General features: G+C 41.7%; 3 protein-coding genes across 5 annotated transcripts; 1 reads left to right on the top strand and 2 right to left on the bottom strand.

Annotated features, from left to right (window-relative positions):
* Positions 1 to 2,615: 2,615 nt before the first annotated feature.
* LOC124209995 (carnitine O-palmitoyltransferase 2, mitochondrial-like) lies at positions 2,616 to 6,005 on the bottom strand. Of its 2 annotated transcripts, XR_006881115.1 has the most exons (12): positions 5,804 to 5,982; positions 5,523 to 5,719; positions 5,266 to 5,467; positions 5,044 to 5,185; positions 4,826 to 4,982; positions 4,483 to 4,750; positions 4,181 to 4,392; positions 3,913 to 4,082; positions 3,616 to 3,844; positions 3,351 to 3,543; positions 3,069 to 3,267; positions 2,616 to 2,995 (listed from the first exon to the last, which is right to left on the bottom strand). XR_006881115.1 is itself a non-coding variant. In XM_046608252.1 (11 exons), the coding sequence occupies exons 1-11, from the start codon at positions 5,902 to 5,904 to the stop codon at positions 3,135 to 3,137; spliced, it is 2,004 nt and encodes a 667-aa protein (XP_046464208.1). In that variant the 5' UTR covers positions 5,905 to 6,005; the 3' UTR covers positions 3,054 to 3,134. The 2 variants fall into 2 exon arrangements, 1 of the variants encoding a protein (XP_046464208.1); XM_046608252.1 differs by lacking the exon at positions 2,616 to 2,995 and having other exon boundaries at positions 3,054 to 3,267; positions 5,804 to 6,005.
* A 7-nt stretch (positions 6,006 to 6,012) lies between these two features.
* On the top strand, positions 6,013 to 8,862 carry LOC124209997 (lipid droplet-associated hydrolase-like). Of its 2 annotated transcripts, XR_006881116.1 has the most exons (7): positions 6,025 to 6,256; positions 6,324 to 6,461; positions 6,537 to 6,863; positions 6,931 to 7,126; positions 7,207 to 7,437; positions 8,133 to 8,171; positions 8,231 to 8,862. XR_006881116.1 is itself a non-coding variant. In XM_046608255.1 (6 exons), the coding sequence occupies exons 1-5, from the start codon at positions 6,145 to 6,147 to the stop codon at positions 7,388 to 7,390; spliced, it is 957 nt and encodes a 318-aa protein (XP_046464211.1). In that variant the 5' UTR covers positions 6,013 to 6,144; the 3' UTR covers positions 7,391 to 7,437; positions 8,231 to 8,862. The 2 variants fall into 2 exon arrangements, 1 of the variants encoding a protein (XP_046464211.1); XM_046608255.1 differs by lacking the exon at positions 8,133 to 8,171 and having other exon boundaries at positions 6,013 to 6,256.
* LOC124209996 (Na(+)/H(+) exchange regulatory cofactor NHE-RF2-like) lies at positions 8,343 to 15,768 on the bottom strand. The gene is made up of 8 exons (XM_046608254.1): positions 15,268 to 15,768; positions 14,084 to 14,374; positions 13,894 to 13,992; positions 13,444 to 13,818; positions 13,187 to 13,286; positions 12,982 to 13,097; positions 12,693 to 12,905; positions 8,343 to 9,292 (listed from the first exon to the last, which is right to left on the bottom strand). Exons 1-8 carry the CDS (start codon positions 15,490 to 15,492, stop codon positions 9,074 to 9,076), a joined length of 1,638 nt encoding a protein of 545 aa, XP_046464210.1. The 5' UTR covers positions 15,493 to 15,768; the 3' UTR covers positions 8,343 to 9,073.
* Positions 15,769 to 15,782: the final 14 nt, after the last annotated feature.

Raw genomic sequence — 15,782 nt, 5'->3', positions numbered from 1 at the left:
GTGTGTGTATCCTACATCCGGAAGATTGTCAACTTCTCACTTTTACCCCTCAAGTTGTACCTGTCAATGTCAGAAATATTTCATGTTGAATTGGAAAATGAAAAAGAGGGATGGGGGGGAATGTTGTGTTTTATTTCTAGATTTCTTACTGTTCAAAGGGACCACTTTCACGCTCGGGTGCACTCGAATTAGTGGAGACGTTACTAGTAGGATACGGCCATTTCTTCCATTTCTTCTTTTATTTTGTTGTCATTTTTTTCGTTCCTTTTTTGGAAACGGTGGGTTGTTGTTGATCGCATCATTTTTCGCTGATCGACTTCACCTTGCCACCTCCAACTGTCGAGTTCAACAGCCAAGAATAAGGAGCAGCGCTGCTAGCAAGAGACCCAAAAAGGCTAAAAAGGTAGTTGTACCCTGAATAAGAAAGAAAAAAGAAAAGGTGCAAATCTAAATAAATAGGGGGTACAATCTTAACATGTCAACTCGATCAAAACAAGGGTCAACACACATACATCTTTTGAACGGCTTAATTTTTCTTTTAGATATTTTCCGGAAAATATTTCTCGGTCAGTCCTTTACTCAACGTGTACAAAAATAAAAGGTAATATCAGAGTAGACGGGGGCGATGGACGGCAATAAAGTTCACCTGACTGACAAAGCAGTCGAGCGAGTCGTCTCATTATAGGGACGTGGAGCAGTTTCCATCCATGTACAGTATAACAGAGCGCAGAGTCTTCATCAACTGCAGCGGAATCAGTCAGCCATGAGCGAATAACGTATTTACCTTCACACAAATCGAAGACTCGACCAAGACTTTTGTCAATAAAGTTGGAGTCTATTATGACGTGTCGGGAAGTAGCTTACAGTATGTCTCTTCTACCTTTTGGGTAAAATGCCTCTGCAGTACACCACACATCAGTTAAAACACGACAGTATCGCCTTCTCGTAGGCGTCTATCGATCTCCACGTGTTTGCAACTTTCATGATGAGAAATGGATGGACTGCAACTTTATGATGGACTTCTTGTTTCACGATTTCCGGTGAGACTTTGAGAATCTATCGAACATTACTTGAGATTTAATTGGTCACGGAATATAATTTGCATATCACATTAAGTTTCGTCAATTCAAGACAATCGGAAAGAACGAGGCAACTGTCTCTAATTTGAATACGAACTGTGTGAACTGGGGAGAGAAAAAGTAGACTTTATGGGCCATGCTAAAGTGATTTGGGATTCCGTAAGTCAACGGCTACAACCGAGTTCATAAGCAACTTTTAGTCTATCAATTATAGACGACTGCAAATTTCACTTGAAAAACAACTAATGACAAAAAATACCGGAATGAAACAACTTGCCTGCAGCAGAGGTATAGGTGTACTGCACTAACAATCCTAGTCTAAACTGAGGAGTTGAGCACGTGCCAACGTTGCAATAACATTGACTAAATTTTTAATTAATTAAAACATACGAAAATTTAAATAGAATATTTTACCGACTAAATAATTACAATTTTCGATTTGATTTATTAATTAATAAAAATATTAAATAAAAGAACTGAGAAGCAATATTGTGTTGTCATTGTCAACTACAACTTTGTACTTTGTTATGTTTGCAATCTTCTCAAAATCTCATCAGAGAGTTTCATCAACCATTTAAATCAAAAGTCAATAACACGTCTCGACAGCAACAAATCGCTGCTGTAATAAGTAGTATCCTTCAGTCTCACTTACTAATCCATCTGCAGTTTCAGACAAATCAGAAATCATATCTAAAATCCCTGTAGGCGGAGGCTTATTCCATCAGATAAATTACGCGTGAAAGGTCAGGGTGTCAAAAATAGCTGGTATTAGAACAGAAGAGTAGTGACAGAGTACATAACTACCTTTATACCTGTCACAACACCGACGAAGTAGAGGATCGATGTTATTATGGATGGTATCAGATGAGAGATCCTGAAACCCTCCATCCATCTCATCGAATGTATAGAGAAAGGAAGGGGGGGGACCGAGGGGAATGAGGACAACATCGGTAGCAGCTAGCTGAATGCATTTGTCGAGATTCGTTTTCCATTGAAATGAAACGGGGGCGACGGAGTGATTGCTCTAAAGACCAGCACTACATATTCCACAGAGGGGTTGAAGGACTTGTTCATATTCATTATACAGTACTAAGCAGACCCCCATTATTCTATACATCTGCCAATCATTTCCTTTGTCAATCCCCAAATCATCATCAGTGCCCATGTACACCGCTGCCCTTTTTCTACTAAAAAAAAAGGTGATAAAATTGAGTTGCGAAATAAACATAATAAAATAAATATTGACCGTGATGTTAATCTTCTTCTTTACTTGAAGTTTTGGCACTAGTACCGATTCGTGGAAATATCTGGCTGGATTGAGTCCCCGAAATAGTCACTCATCATTATCTTCTACTCGTTGGATCACATCTTCTTTCTTTCTTTCTTCTCCCTCCTTATTATGAATCTCATGTAGGCATCAAACGCATACACAACATATACACACCTTTTTTCTTCTTCTTTCTTGTTGAGCGAAGAGCAGGTGAAATAAAAAAAAGAAAAACACCCCCCCCCCCCACCTCATCCGCTTTTTTTTCGGGCCATGCCTCGTCACACGTTCCATTATTTTGATTTTCTATATATTTCTTCTTTTTGGTTGAAAAGAAAGGCTGATTGGCTGTTGCCCAGCAACGCGCCGGCTGAACGGGACGTGTAATGAGGGGATCACACACACATACACACCCAGAACATCAGGAGTGACTCCCCCTAGAACTCTTATATATACTCTAGACGTCTGAGCACTGTTCTGTGTGTGTGACTAGATTGTGACCCGGCCGTTCATTGTGACACACAATACAAATAGTCTTCTACTCCCAGTACTACTACAACTGCATCCTACGAATCCCGACCGCATCTATTGTGTTTTTGTACTGTACAACAGAGAAGAAGAGTTTCGACCTTTCTCATTCTCTCGCCACCTAATAATAAACACAGCGGAAATGATTGCGATTAAAACACGGGTATAGATGGAAGTAGTAGGGAATCAAATACTGTTATATTGTTATTGCTGATAGCCAAACGATCTAGCACGAAAAACAGCAGCGGATGGCTGCAGAATCACATCTTCTGGCGCAAGACATCTTCGATCCGGCGGAAGGCAGACTGTAAACATGAAACGAAATCCGAGCCGCATCGGTGTGGGGGGTAAGTGGTCACCACAGCGCCCAGTCGGTTGTCCTGGATCGAGTACCTGGATGGACATGTAAGAAACAAAGGTATCCGGTAACGTCAACAAAGTGAAAAGCGGTTGCAAGGGAGGAGGGACACCCATACCCGAGTCCATATCCATCGTGGACGACCGGGGCGAATCCACCCAGCTCGACCGCCGGACTTCCCAGGGTTGACGTTGATAGAATGTTATGATTGATGGCCGCATAAGCTGGATCTTGATACAAAGCTGGGATGGGCAATGACTGTTGCTGGGCCAGATATTTAAGGGCAAACAAATGACGGTCGAACCCCTTACCTAAACGATGAACAAAAGACATCAAAGAAGCATGTATATGTATATACTTAAAAGAGAATAAATTAAATGTACCCATGGCTGCTTCTTTAGTCAACTGGCCGTGAACTTTCGAACAATCGGCGATCATGGCACGCAATTCCGGCAGACTATGCTTGCCCGAAGAAGAGGTAATGGCACGGCTGAAGGCAGTAGTCTGTGAAGTACACGGTCGAATCGTTTCCGTCCGTCCGTGCTTGAAGGCGGCAGTACTGCATGACTCGTAGGTGGCACATGTACCGCCATTCTGTAGTTGATAGGCCACCTATTTCAGAATCACAACAACCTGTCAGCCACCAAATAGACTGTTTATGGCGATCCCCTGGGAGATACCTGAAAGCCTAGCTGCATCATTGCGTCTGGGCTGACTTGCTTTTCCTTGCAAAAGTGTTTACTAAAACCCTCGTAGATAAATAAGTCGACTGCCAGAGGGCCCGTCATTTGATCGAAATGCTGCCGAGCGTCACTGACTGCCGTTTTGAGCTGATCACTCAGTTGAAATTCTGAATAGTGAAACGAAAAGGACGTTTTAATCTACGACTCCATGGAGATGTTATTTGATTTTGTCTTGTCACACTGGCAGATATTTCAGCATATTTACCAAGACGTCTGACATGATGTGACGGATCGACGTCGCGACGTGGAAGCATCCCGGCGACTTCGTGGGGGTGTACTCGAGGTTTTTCGATCGAATCTTTGTGCGACTCGTTTATAAATCTCATCACAGCCACTCCATCCCCCCATGAATGCTCGAAATTGACGGCAGCCTTGCCGTCCCGAGCAACGATAAGAGAAAAAGATTTGTCGAACCACCTAAAAATCGAGTTTCAGATTTGTTTATGTAATGTAAACGATATCGTCGCTCGACTGCAGCCAAAGCTTTTTGGAAGTTTCTTTTTATACCGGTTAGCCCCGTTGCCGTGGAGAAACAGCTTGGATATTTTGACTGGATCGTTGTCGGTACCAACGTCGTCCAATACCAAGTTAAACAAAGCGCTGTCGATAGCTTCCATCTGACTGCTATTGTTTTCCATCAAAAGTCGACGGGCTTTAGCCCACGTGTCGCGATTTTCCGCCGTTAAATAACCAATCGGATCCCGGGAAGGTGAAATCGGATCCTGCTGGATCCACTTTAAACAAGCGTAGATATCTAGTGGTTCCAACAGGTTTCCTGCACAGAAAACACCGGGGTATCAATTAGCTCTAATGCCCTTTTAAAAACAAATTTAGTTGAAAAATGATATACCATCTTTGTCCAAAACGTCGAATACGTAGAAATGACCGCCTCGCATTACCAGAACATGTTTTGCTTTCTCGAAACGAGCGAGGCGATCTTTGCCAATTTCTGGAATTCGAGTTGAATTGAACAAGCTGGAATACTGAGACATATCCAATGGAAAAGCCTAAATAGAAAAGGAGACCATGAAATCGGTGTGGTATACTAAACAAATTGAACAAACTCACTTTGTAAAAGTAGGCGCCGTACCACGACAGCGAGGATGGCAGCATGCGAACAACTTTGCGGAACGTATCAGTGTCGCTCTTTTTTGGGTTCATGTGATAAACTTCAGGTTCAAGTAGACCAGCATTCATGGTTTCCCTGAACCTATACAGCAATATGCCAAACAAATTATTAGATATATTGAACTAAGGAATAATCTATTTGACAAGTAAAAAAAAAAACACCTGATAGCTGAGATCAGGAAATTAGCAGCTCTGATAACTTGATCATTGTAGGCTGTCTTTGGATCATCAACATATGAAATAAATGGGTTGTAGTTCAAAACAATAGGTTGACGATCTCTCAAATACATGTCAAACCATGACCCAGTAATGTAACTTGTGTGCTTGTTGGCTTTATCTTGCGCAATTAGTTTTTGGTTGAGCTCTGAAACAGAATGTAGTCAAACTCGGGGGAAGGAAAGAAATGATGTGACTATTACCTTTTCCCTCCTCTAACTGGAAGTTGGCAACCAACTTTTTTGTGTCCTCAAAATGTGTAGGATCTAGTAAAGGTAATTGAGCATTCAGATAACGCTGGCAGGTTTCCTCGAGACTTGGGATTGGGAGACGGGGTAGAGAAGGTTGAAAGTGCATTGTTGGAACTTTTGACTTGTGTAAATATCTTTCATTATCAGACCTAAAAGACAATTTATTAATGCTTAGTTTAAAAGAATTTATCGAATCGAATGTGAGATACGGCAGCAGGGAAACATTAACTCACGAGTAGTTTTTGCATTGAATAGAAGGTACAACATTTATCACGCTACGTCTCGTAAAGAATGTAACATTATTAACGAAGAATGATTTCTTGCATTTAAACATTTTACTTTTAACAGTAATCACAGATTAATTTGTGGGGCAAAAATGGGGAAAGAAGAAAACAAATAAAGTGACATCTATCTTACAGATAAGAAACAATGTTTATATCGCAACCTGCAATTTTCGTCTGCTAGTGTCCGAAATAGAAAATGTCAATATTGTGAAACTGGTGTTTTGAAAAGTAGCTGTATTTAGTGATTTGTAGGTTTTTTGGTACTTGTTCTTGAATAGTTTTTATTGAAAATGGAAGAAGGTTATGTAGACATTAACAGCGTACCAACCCGAGTAATATCCATGGGTGGTTGGATCGTAGGGCAACCCATTAAAAAAAAGCATTTGATTATTGTAATTCCAGGTAAAAATAAATATTTGGCATACTTTTGTGTGTACAGCATTTTAAAGTGTATATTTGGTTTTCATAGGTAATCCAGGGTTAATTGGCTACTATGAACATTTCATGAAATCACTTTATGATGAATTACTCGGTGAATATGTGATATGGGGTCTAGGCCATGCAGGACATGATTTTCCCAACAATGTAACAATGCCAAGTGTAAATGGTAAAATTTTGTTTTCTAAACACATTTTTTTCACATCATCAAATATCTAATAAACCCTTGATGTATTTCATTTAGATAAACCAGAGCTATTCACTCTTGATGGACAAGTGAATCACAAAATCAACTTTGTTGACACTTATGTCCCTGCTGGTGTCAATTTACACTTTATCGGACACTCCATCGGCGCCAAAATTTGTGTAGAACTTGTAAAAAGATATCGGAGTAAACACAACGCCGCTGCCTACTTATTATTTCCTACTCTGGAGAGAATGGCCCAGACTCCTAGTGGAAGAAAGTTGTGGCCTATCTTAGGCCCGCTGAGAAAAGTTGTCGTATTTGCTGCGTCATTGCTTCATCGGTTACCTGAGTCCTGGTTAACACCGGTCGTCGAATGGGCCATACGTAAGACAAATGCCTATTTGTTTTTGGTCGTTTTCTCCTTGTACTCTAAATTTCCCACGTCATGCAGGTTCGAAAGGAAGTCATTTGGCCATCGAAAGTTCGACGTCATCGGGTAGTGCGCCGTCTGCAGTTCACGTAAACGTGAGAACGACCATGAGGCTGCTACACCCACAAGCCTTAGAACGGTCTTTGTTCATGGCTCACGACGAGCTCAAAGTGGTGGGTGAATTGAACGCCGACGATATTCGTCTTCACAGCGACAGGTGATTGGTATACATTCCTATAATTGCCGTTCATTCAAAAACTGACGTGCATTTTGATGGATGTCGGAATGACGTTATAGGCTAGTCCTGTATTTCGGAACCAAAGATCACTGGTGCCCTATGGAGTACTGTCAAAATTTGCAGCGCCAAGTCCCCGAAGCCAGGGCCATTGTCTGCCCACACGGATTCGAGCACGCATTCGTCCTGCAATCCAGCCAACAGATGGCCACTATCGTCAGTGGATGGATCAAAGATCTTTCGTAGCAATCTGTATAATCCTGGCTCAGCCCCGTCAGCGTCTTAACTCTCAGGTGATTCACGATTTGATATGGGGTAGCGAAAGAAATACGTGTTCGACGTTGACTTGACGTAATCGATGCTGCCAGTTGCCATAAGGTATGTGTATGTTCGAAGAGTCATTTGACAAGCGTCATGATCCGCCCCGGCGCACCTCCATCTTCCATTGTAAGGGAACACATACACACACGCCAAAGGGGAAAAGAAAAAAGAAAGAAGAAGGGAATGAGACCGCATTGAATTCCAAACCGCTTTGTATGTGTGTGTGTGTTGTTCACGCTGAAACCGGAATCTCATCGATGCGGGACCACGCTCGCGCGCGCGCCAGGATGAGTCGGCCCGTTTGGGTTGTTGCTGTTGTTGTTGTAGGTAGTAGAGAGAGGAGGTGTGTTTCATTCCAAAGGCGACATGACTTACCGTACCGCAGCAATGATGTTTTATTGCTCCTGCCGAGCTGCGTTGGCCGATAAATGTTGTTGTTTCTTTTTTATTTACTCTTTTATTAATGAGAAAGAGAAAAGGTCTTCTCTTTTTTCTCTCTCGTACTGTACCGATCATTGCCGTTAGAGTTTTGTGGTTTTTGAATGACGATTCGGCACCTGGTGGAAGCCACGAACCACACGATATAACTTGGCTCGTTATCTTTTTTTTTTTGTTGTTGGCTTATCGCCATCTGACCAATTTGTCACCACTTTTTTTTATCGCACAGAAATTTCTTCTTTCACAATTGTCGAGTTGCGTTTCCTGGGTAACCCCTTAATTATCTTTTGCTCGCGCGATAATTGGATCAACTTTCTTTAATGGCAGGTGGACGAACGACGACAATGCAAATCACTGGACATTTACCTTTTTTTCCCACCTATTTTTGGCTCAACCGGAAATTCAGAAAATTTTCAAATTATATTTTGAGGGTTGGAAATCACGTTTCAAAATACTATTATATTTGAAATGGTATATTATACACATATTATATTAAACCTTTCTTTTCAAATAGTTGATCCATCATGTTTTTACGTCCTTTGCACAAAATAGTCGTCAAAAAAGCCAATGAAGGAAAAACAAATCGACCTCAACCCAAAAATTCACTAATTCGAACTTGATGGAAGTAGTTAACAAGTTGGATATGGGGAGATAAACAAAGCATTCGTCATTGTTTACGGGCTAACATTAAGAAGGTTTAAAAGGGACGTTTAAAAGCACACAGGTTTCTTTTTTTTTCCTTAATTTCTTCCATATTTTTTTTCTTTTCTTGGTGGCCCTTAAATGGGTCAAACGGGTTCAAACATTTCCGTCAAAAAAAATTTAAAACCAAAATTTGGGGATTATTTCTTTAGAGGTTACGTATGCCATTGCGATACGTAAGTGACTATAAAAATGACACGATCATCACAACCACTCGCAAGCTCAGTCATCATTTTGGAAAATAATGAAATAAGAAATAAACAAAAACTGAAAAAAAAAGAAACCAACTAAACAAAAAAGGTGAAAAATAATTAGTGTCAAGTTAGTACCAATTGTGTTAACACGCTGTCGAATAATTCAAATAGAAATGTTTTCTCTTCACCTTTTTACTCTCCATTGGTTGCATTCTTCTACCTTTCTGATTGTACTCTGCTGTGTGTGTGTGTGTGTGTGTAGTGGGTTGATTATTCACATGGTTTGGATGATTTCGTGCTTGCGACGCAAGTCCATAGCCTCCCGTTTGGGATCGTATTTCTTCTGGGCCGCCAGCCGGGCTCGAAGTTGGGCAGCCGACATGTTCAAGTTCAATCCGGAATTAGCGGCAGCTGCTATCGTCGCCATTGAGAGCGGACGAGTGGGCGAAGTTGGCGACGTTAATGGGGAGACGGAAGATCGCGATGGAGGTGACTGAGAAAATAAATAAAACAAGTTAAGTAACTTCTTAATTAGAAAAAGATTCCACGTGTTTTATCGTGAAAACCATTTCAAAAATGGAATCCGTGAAACGCAGTTTTCCAAACAACATTCTGCACTTTTCGTATCTCATCAATCTTTTTTAAAGTTTTCCCCTGCAAAATAAGCCTCGGCCATTCATTCATGTTTATCAATCCAAACCACGTAAAAGCTGGATCACCATATATGTTCCTCTTTTTCCCCTTTTTGGTATGTTGTTGTTGTTGTTTCCAGCTCCAGTTTATGAAACAGGAGACGTGCGTCTATACGTGTGCGCAAGGACAAACGTGTGGCAGACGAGCACACTTCCAACTCAAATATAAATCTCCTTGAAGCTTTTATGAATAAAGAAACAGATGGAGATAGAGCAGGAGACTCCTATCTCGTTCGACCCGATTATCTATCCTCACCGGACTACTTCTTTTTCACACATGCGCGTCCGTGTCATTATCGTGATAGGTTTAAACACACAAGGGGATTGAAAAGAAGATGAAGGGAGGATTTGTGTTTGTCTTTAAATGACTAACCGTCACTTCACAGGAGTCTTTTTGATAACGGAAAGAAGATAGAGGCGATTGTTTTCTCAGGAAACAAAAAAGTGAACAAACAAAAATATAAGAAGAAAAAGAGACTGGCGTACGTGGAATGTGGCGCCGAACATATGCGCAGCTGAAAAACTTTTCTTTTAATCTATTACCGGTTTCCCCCTTTTTGGAAAAATGAAGAGACTTGGCTTACATTTTATCTCTCTATACTTCCACAATAATACTACAGTGTGTGTGTGTTGTTTGTTTTTGTTTGGTACGTGTCCTCCTTTCTCCAGCGTTCAGAGTGGAGAAATGGAGCCATCTTATTCTTGGCCCCGTCTACTATCCCCCCCTCCCCCAACTGGCTGCAAGTTGTATACATTATCTATTTTGCATCTCCTTTGGAAATATCGACCTATTGTCTTCCTTTTTGCTCTTCTCTCACCAACTCTGTCTGTGTACTATTCCAGTTTTTGTTTAGTGTGTCGAAGTGGGTTCAAGGATTATTAGCCTGCGTGCGCACTTGTAATCAGCGGAGATATAATACAAGGGCTATTTCTGTAATCTTGTCTGATTATGTCGTCACACAGGTAGCCGAGCTAAAATAAAAGAATTTGGATAGAGACAAAAAATGCAAGTCCCTTCTGGCATTATTTCTGATGGAAAAACAAAATTTATCTCTGAATGAATTAAACATTTTTGAAAATGATTTCGCCGAGCACAAATGAGTGCCTCTATGCTAATAAACTGCTCAATTACTCATGTTCCAATCAGCAACGCCCCCCTTAACGAAACAAAAGAAGAGGTCGAACCGACAATGTGTACTGAAACAAGATGAGGAAAATAATAAAAACTCTATGGAGAAATTTTCCACGACATATAAGGATGCCCGTTTTTCGGACGATGAGAAACGAAAGAAAATGGTAGAGAGAGCACCGACGACGACGATAGTTCCTCCAACAACAATACACCTGGAGGGGGCTTTCGAGTCGAGGAAAAGAAAGAAAGAGAACCTTAAGTGGCGTATACCTTTTTCTAAAGCGACCTTGATTCTTTTTTGGCCATCACACAGGTACTACTACAAGAGGAGAGATTCGAGTTCCCTTTCTTTTTTCAGTCTCTTTTATCTCGTTTTCTGTCTGTTCTTTATAGACAAAGGTGACAAAGACACGCGAAATGGGCACACGGCACATACACCAATGTGTCTCCTTTTGTTGTTGTCGGCCGGAACTGCCGGATAACAAAAAAAAAATAGAAAATATCCACAGCCGGAATAATGTCTTGTCTATTTTGGCCATTTTCCCATTTTTAACCACAATAAGACGATCTATGACCTATAGGTGCACATTGGGCTCCTTTTTCTTTCTTTTTTTGAATTGTGCGGCGATTCAGCCAAACAAAAAATCAAAAAACTTTGAAGAGGGGAAAAATTCCGGCTCTTTCGAGAAGAAACGTTAAAGTATTCCGCTTCATTGCCTCCAGCTCTTTGCATGCCGACAATTCCATTTACTACAACAAAAGAAAGAGAAAAAAAAAACCTCCTTCTTCGGGGTTCCATTCGGTTATCATACCTGCCATATGACGTCATTCATATTTTTTCGATTCAACCGTACATTATTTAACTATTCAAAACAACGCCCAAAAGCTTCTCCTATATATGCAATATCGTGTTACAGATGATTACGTCGTTAGCCCATAAGATTCACAAGTTGCCATCCATCACTGTCGCCAGAGTAAATTTTTCCATCCATCGGAACAAATCGTTTTCTTTACCCACTATGTCCGAAACGGTTTCTACAACAAAACACGTGAATGACGAGGTGGAATCTTTCGGTAGGCACGGTGTTAACTTTTCCCGCGCGTTTACTTTTTTTTTTTTTACCTGGACAAAACTATGAGAACCACCCGAGGGGACTATATATAAACTCACTGAAGAAAAGCCATTACGACCATCACCAACTGAAAGTGGTGGCTCGGCCACTGCTGCGCCTGCCGACCATTTCATTTTCCCCGTTTCTCAACGTAAACAGATTCCAAACTTTTTTTTTATTTCCCGACTGACTCACTGTTGTGGGTTGGGACGCCGTGTACACACCTGTGTTGGTTTCAGTTGGGTTCGTCGAGCTGGCTGTTGCGAGGTTTCCATTTCATTCGCTTGATACGCAACAGACTTGTAACGAAATAACTACAAAATCCCGTACCTATAATCCAATCCCGTTCTAATCCTTGGCTATCCCGAAAATTCCCCCCTAAGGTCAAACAAAAATTCTAACCCACAAATTTGGTAAAAAAAAAAGACAAACCGGTCTCTTAAATCCCGGGAACAGCCGCAATGACGGATTTTCAATTATTCAGCCTCAATCGGCCTTACATGGCTTCACAGACAACTTCTTCTCCGCAAACAATTTTTTCAAGTTGAAATACAACTGAAAAATGTTGGAGAATAGCGATGGATCATCGAGATTTCTCTCTCTCCGCTTTCTCTCCTCATTGAAAACACATTTGCATCGCAAATGAGCCAGCGCCTCATCTTATAAGAATTTCCAGTTCCAGGATAAAAAACAAAAACCCAAATTGTCCCTGGGATTCATGAAAGGACACGAAATGTTTGTCGAGGAAACCTGCACAGGTGAACGAGCGCAGCACACGTCGGAATAACTGATTGGCCATGCAAATGATATGCACGGTTAAGACCCCTAACGTGAATAAATCGCATGTGTAGAATACGATTTCTGGTGTAGTCATTTTGCGGTGGTGGGCGTATCGATTACTCAAAACGAAATAAATAAATAAAAAAGGAGATCCAATGACCGCGTATCAAAACATACCCGAGATCCTTTGGAGCGAAGTTTCACCTCGTAGTCGTCATCATCGTCCGACGATTCATTGGTGGCCCGTGGGGCGGCCGGCGTTTTGATAAGAACGACGTTGCTTTGCGACGAGCTCACCATGATGTCACGCTCGCGATAATAAAGGTCCGCTTCGGGATCGAGCACCAGCAATTTCGTCTCGTTGGAAACGGATTTAATTCGCTCCACAATCTAATGTACACATACCAGTTGGTCCCATTCAAATAAGTTCAATCAGAAAAAAAAAAAACAAGTTTTCAAACTTTACCTGTTTGTGGGTCTCGTTGACCACGTTGTGACCGTTAACTTCGATGATACGATCGCCAACTTTCAGTCCTCCTGCACTGGCTGGCGTGTTCGGATCCACTTTACCGATAAAGTGACCTTTTTTTTTTCAAATGATAGAAGTCAGAAATGACGTCATCAATCAGTTATATAGTTACAAAAACAACAAAGTCTGCGAAAAGACTTACCGACACGTTTCTTATCAGCCAACAAATGGAATCCGTAGCCTGCATCCTGCCTCCATTTGATGATGTGACACAAACGAGGAGCCGGAGCCGAGCTAACTCTCTAAAAAAATAATAAAACCCCCCCCCCCCAAAAAAAAGAATTAATTTATTTAGAAAATTATAAAAGATTTTGGTAGAAAATGTAAAAACAAAAAATGAGAAAGCGGACGTCAATTATTATTTAGTGGAAAGAATTGAAATAATTTGCGGTAAAAAACCTTGAGGGATGATTTGGTAGGAGGTGCCATGGATGAGCCGTTGGTTTCCGTGATTGCTGTTGCTGTTGTGACGGCCAATTTCAAGTTATCCGGTCTATTATTTATTCGCTGAGGTGGCGTGGCTGGAGTTCTCATCTTCTGGACATTTGGCATGGATGAGGTGATGGTAATATTGCGCTCGGCGTAATACAGCTGCCCCTGTGGATCGATGACCAGCAATTTCGTTTCGTTGACAACGGCTTTGATCCGCTGAACCACTTGCTTGTGTGTTTCCTCCACCACGTTGTGTCCGTTCACTTCCACGATCCTGTCGCTCAGCTTCAATCCGGCCGCTTCAGCCGCAGATCCAGCGTCGACTTTGCCGATAAACTGGCCCTGGATTAAATAACCACAGAACAAATCAGGGTCCGTCTCTCATTTCACGCAAATACGAGTGCCGAAATTTGTTACCTTGCGCTTTTTATCGGCCAGCAGGTGGAATCCGAAACCATCATTCTCGTTCCACTTGATGACGTGGCATAAGCGTGGCGCAGGTGCGTTGCTCCAATCCTGTTTAACACGCGTATTAAACAAGATCATTTTCCGCCCATTTGTTGGCTGAATTACTAATTTTTTTTTTCAATCAATCAAATATTTTTACCTCTCCCTCAGACGAACTGGATTCCCGTCTCTGGCCGTTTGTCACGTAAGCTTGTTGTTGTTGTTGTTGTTGTTGTAGACGGGCGGCTTGTTTCTGTTGTTCGGACTCGCTCTCCGAAGAGGAACTTGATATTTTTCTGGCCGGCTCCGGTGCTGGCGAACTCCTTTTGCGGATGACGTTCGAGTTGGTGCTCTTTATGGTCAATCCGCGACTGGCGTAATATTCGTCCGTCTCGTCGTCGACAACCAATAATTCCGTCTCGTTGGGACGTAACTTGATCCGCTGGACAACCTTTTTTTGGTTTAAAGAAAAAAGACAAAAAAATTGATTAGAAAACAATCAACTGGTTTTCCCAATTCTTTGATTCAATCGACATCTGTACACCCACAGAGAGAGAGAGAAACCCAACCCCGGTTTGGGGGTGGTGGGAATTCGTTTCCGGTTAGCACACATGTGAAAAACGGCTGCTGCTGTTGTAAGGGGTGTGGAACACGGACATACGAGGGCCCCCCCCCCCCGCACTTCCGCACGCAGACCCAACAGCAGCAGGAGTATTTAATGATATCCACACATACACCGCAACACATATGGCTGTACCTTAACTTGACTAAACTAAGCAGCAGCCCAAAATGTCCATTCGTTTCGTTCTAGTTGCGTTCGGCATGGGACTTTTCTTTCTTCTTTATTAGATTATCTCAGTAAAATACTAATTATACAAGTGAACATTCCGACAACTACTTTTTTGGGTCGTGTTGGAATGGCACGAGTCGTTAACAAGAAATGAAACAACACACAAAAAAAGGAGTTTTGGAATCTCTCCGGGATAGAAGAAAACGGTGGGAGCCGCGAGTTTGTTCTCTCTCAGAGAGTGAATAACCCAACTTCAAACAAGTTAAGACACACACACACACACACCGTGTGTATGCTATTATCTCGACGCAAAAGCCCAACCCAGCGACACTTATCTCGGAATAACGATAATGTCCCGTTGCAGCAACGTAGGAAAAAATTCCACCGATGACAAAATTCCGATGGTATTTTTTCCTTTTTTAATAAAATTCGCGTTTGATTCAGTTACTTTTGTTGATGGCCAAAAAATGGAGGAAGAGTTTTTATATGATTACCGTTGATTACATTATGGTAGCTTCAAAACTTTTTTCCTTTTTTTTCCCCCAAATTTTTACCTGTTTGTGGTTTTCGACGCCGATGTGAACGCCGTTGACTTCAATAATGCGGTCGCCCGGTTTGAGCCCAGCATCTTCAGCTGGCGATCCAGCGTCCACTTTGCCAATAAATTGGCCCGTTTTCACTTTACCGGCGAACAAGTTAAAACCGAATCCTTCGAAATCCGGTCGTTTGATTACATGACAGAGACGAGGGGCCGGCGCGTCTGGCGGAATCGCATCCATCGTCGATTGTTGTAAATTTTGCGAATACGGCGCAATGGTGGATGATGTGAAACCCCCTCGAAATTCAAAAATCCCACAATCCCACAATCCAACAGGATTATACAAAATTCTTTAGCAAGTCGACCAAAAACAAAATTCTAACCCAATTAATTAAACGGTTGAAATTCACTTTTTTTCACGAAATAATGAAACAAAACAACAAAAAATCCCACCAACAGCTGAAATAAAACCCGACTGTCCTCCAACGAGTCTGGACTGCAACTGGCTGATGCCGACCGAACCCGTTTCTT

Source organism: Daphnia pulex, chromosome 12 (assembly GCF_021134715.1).
Source record: "Daphnia pulex isolate KAP4 chromosome 12, ASM2113471v1".
Lineage (NCBI taxonomy): Eukaryota > Metazoa > Arthropoda > Branchiopoda > Diplostraca > Daphniidae > Daphnia > Daphnia pulex.
This window is presented reverse-complemented; position numbering and strand designations above follow the sequence as displayed.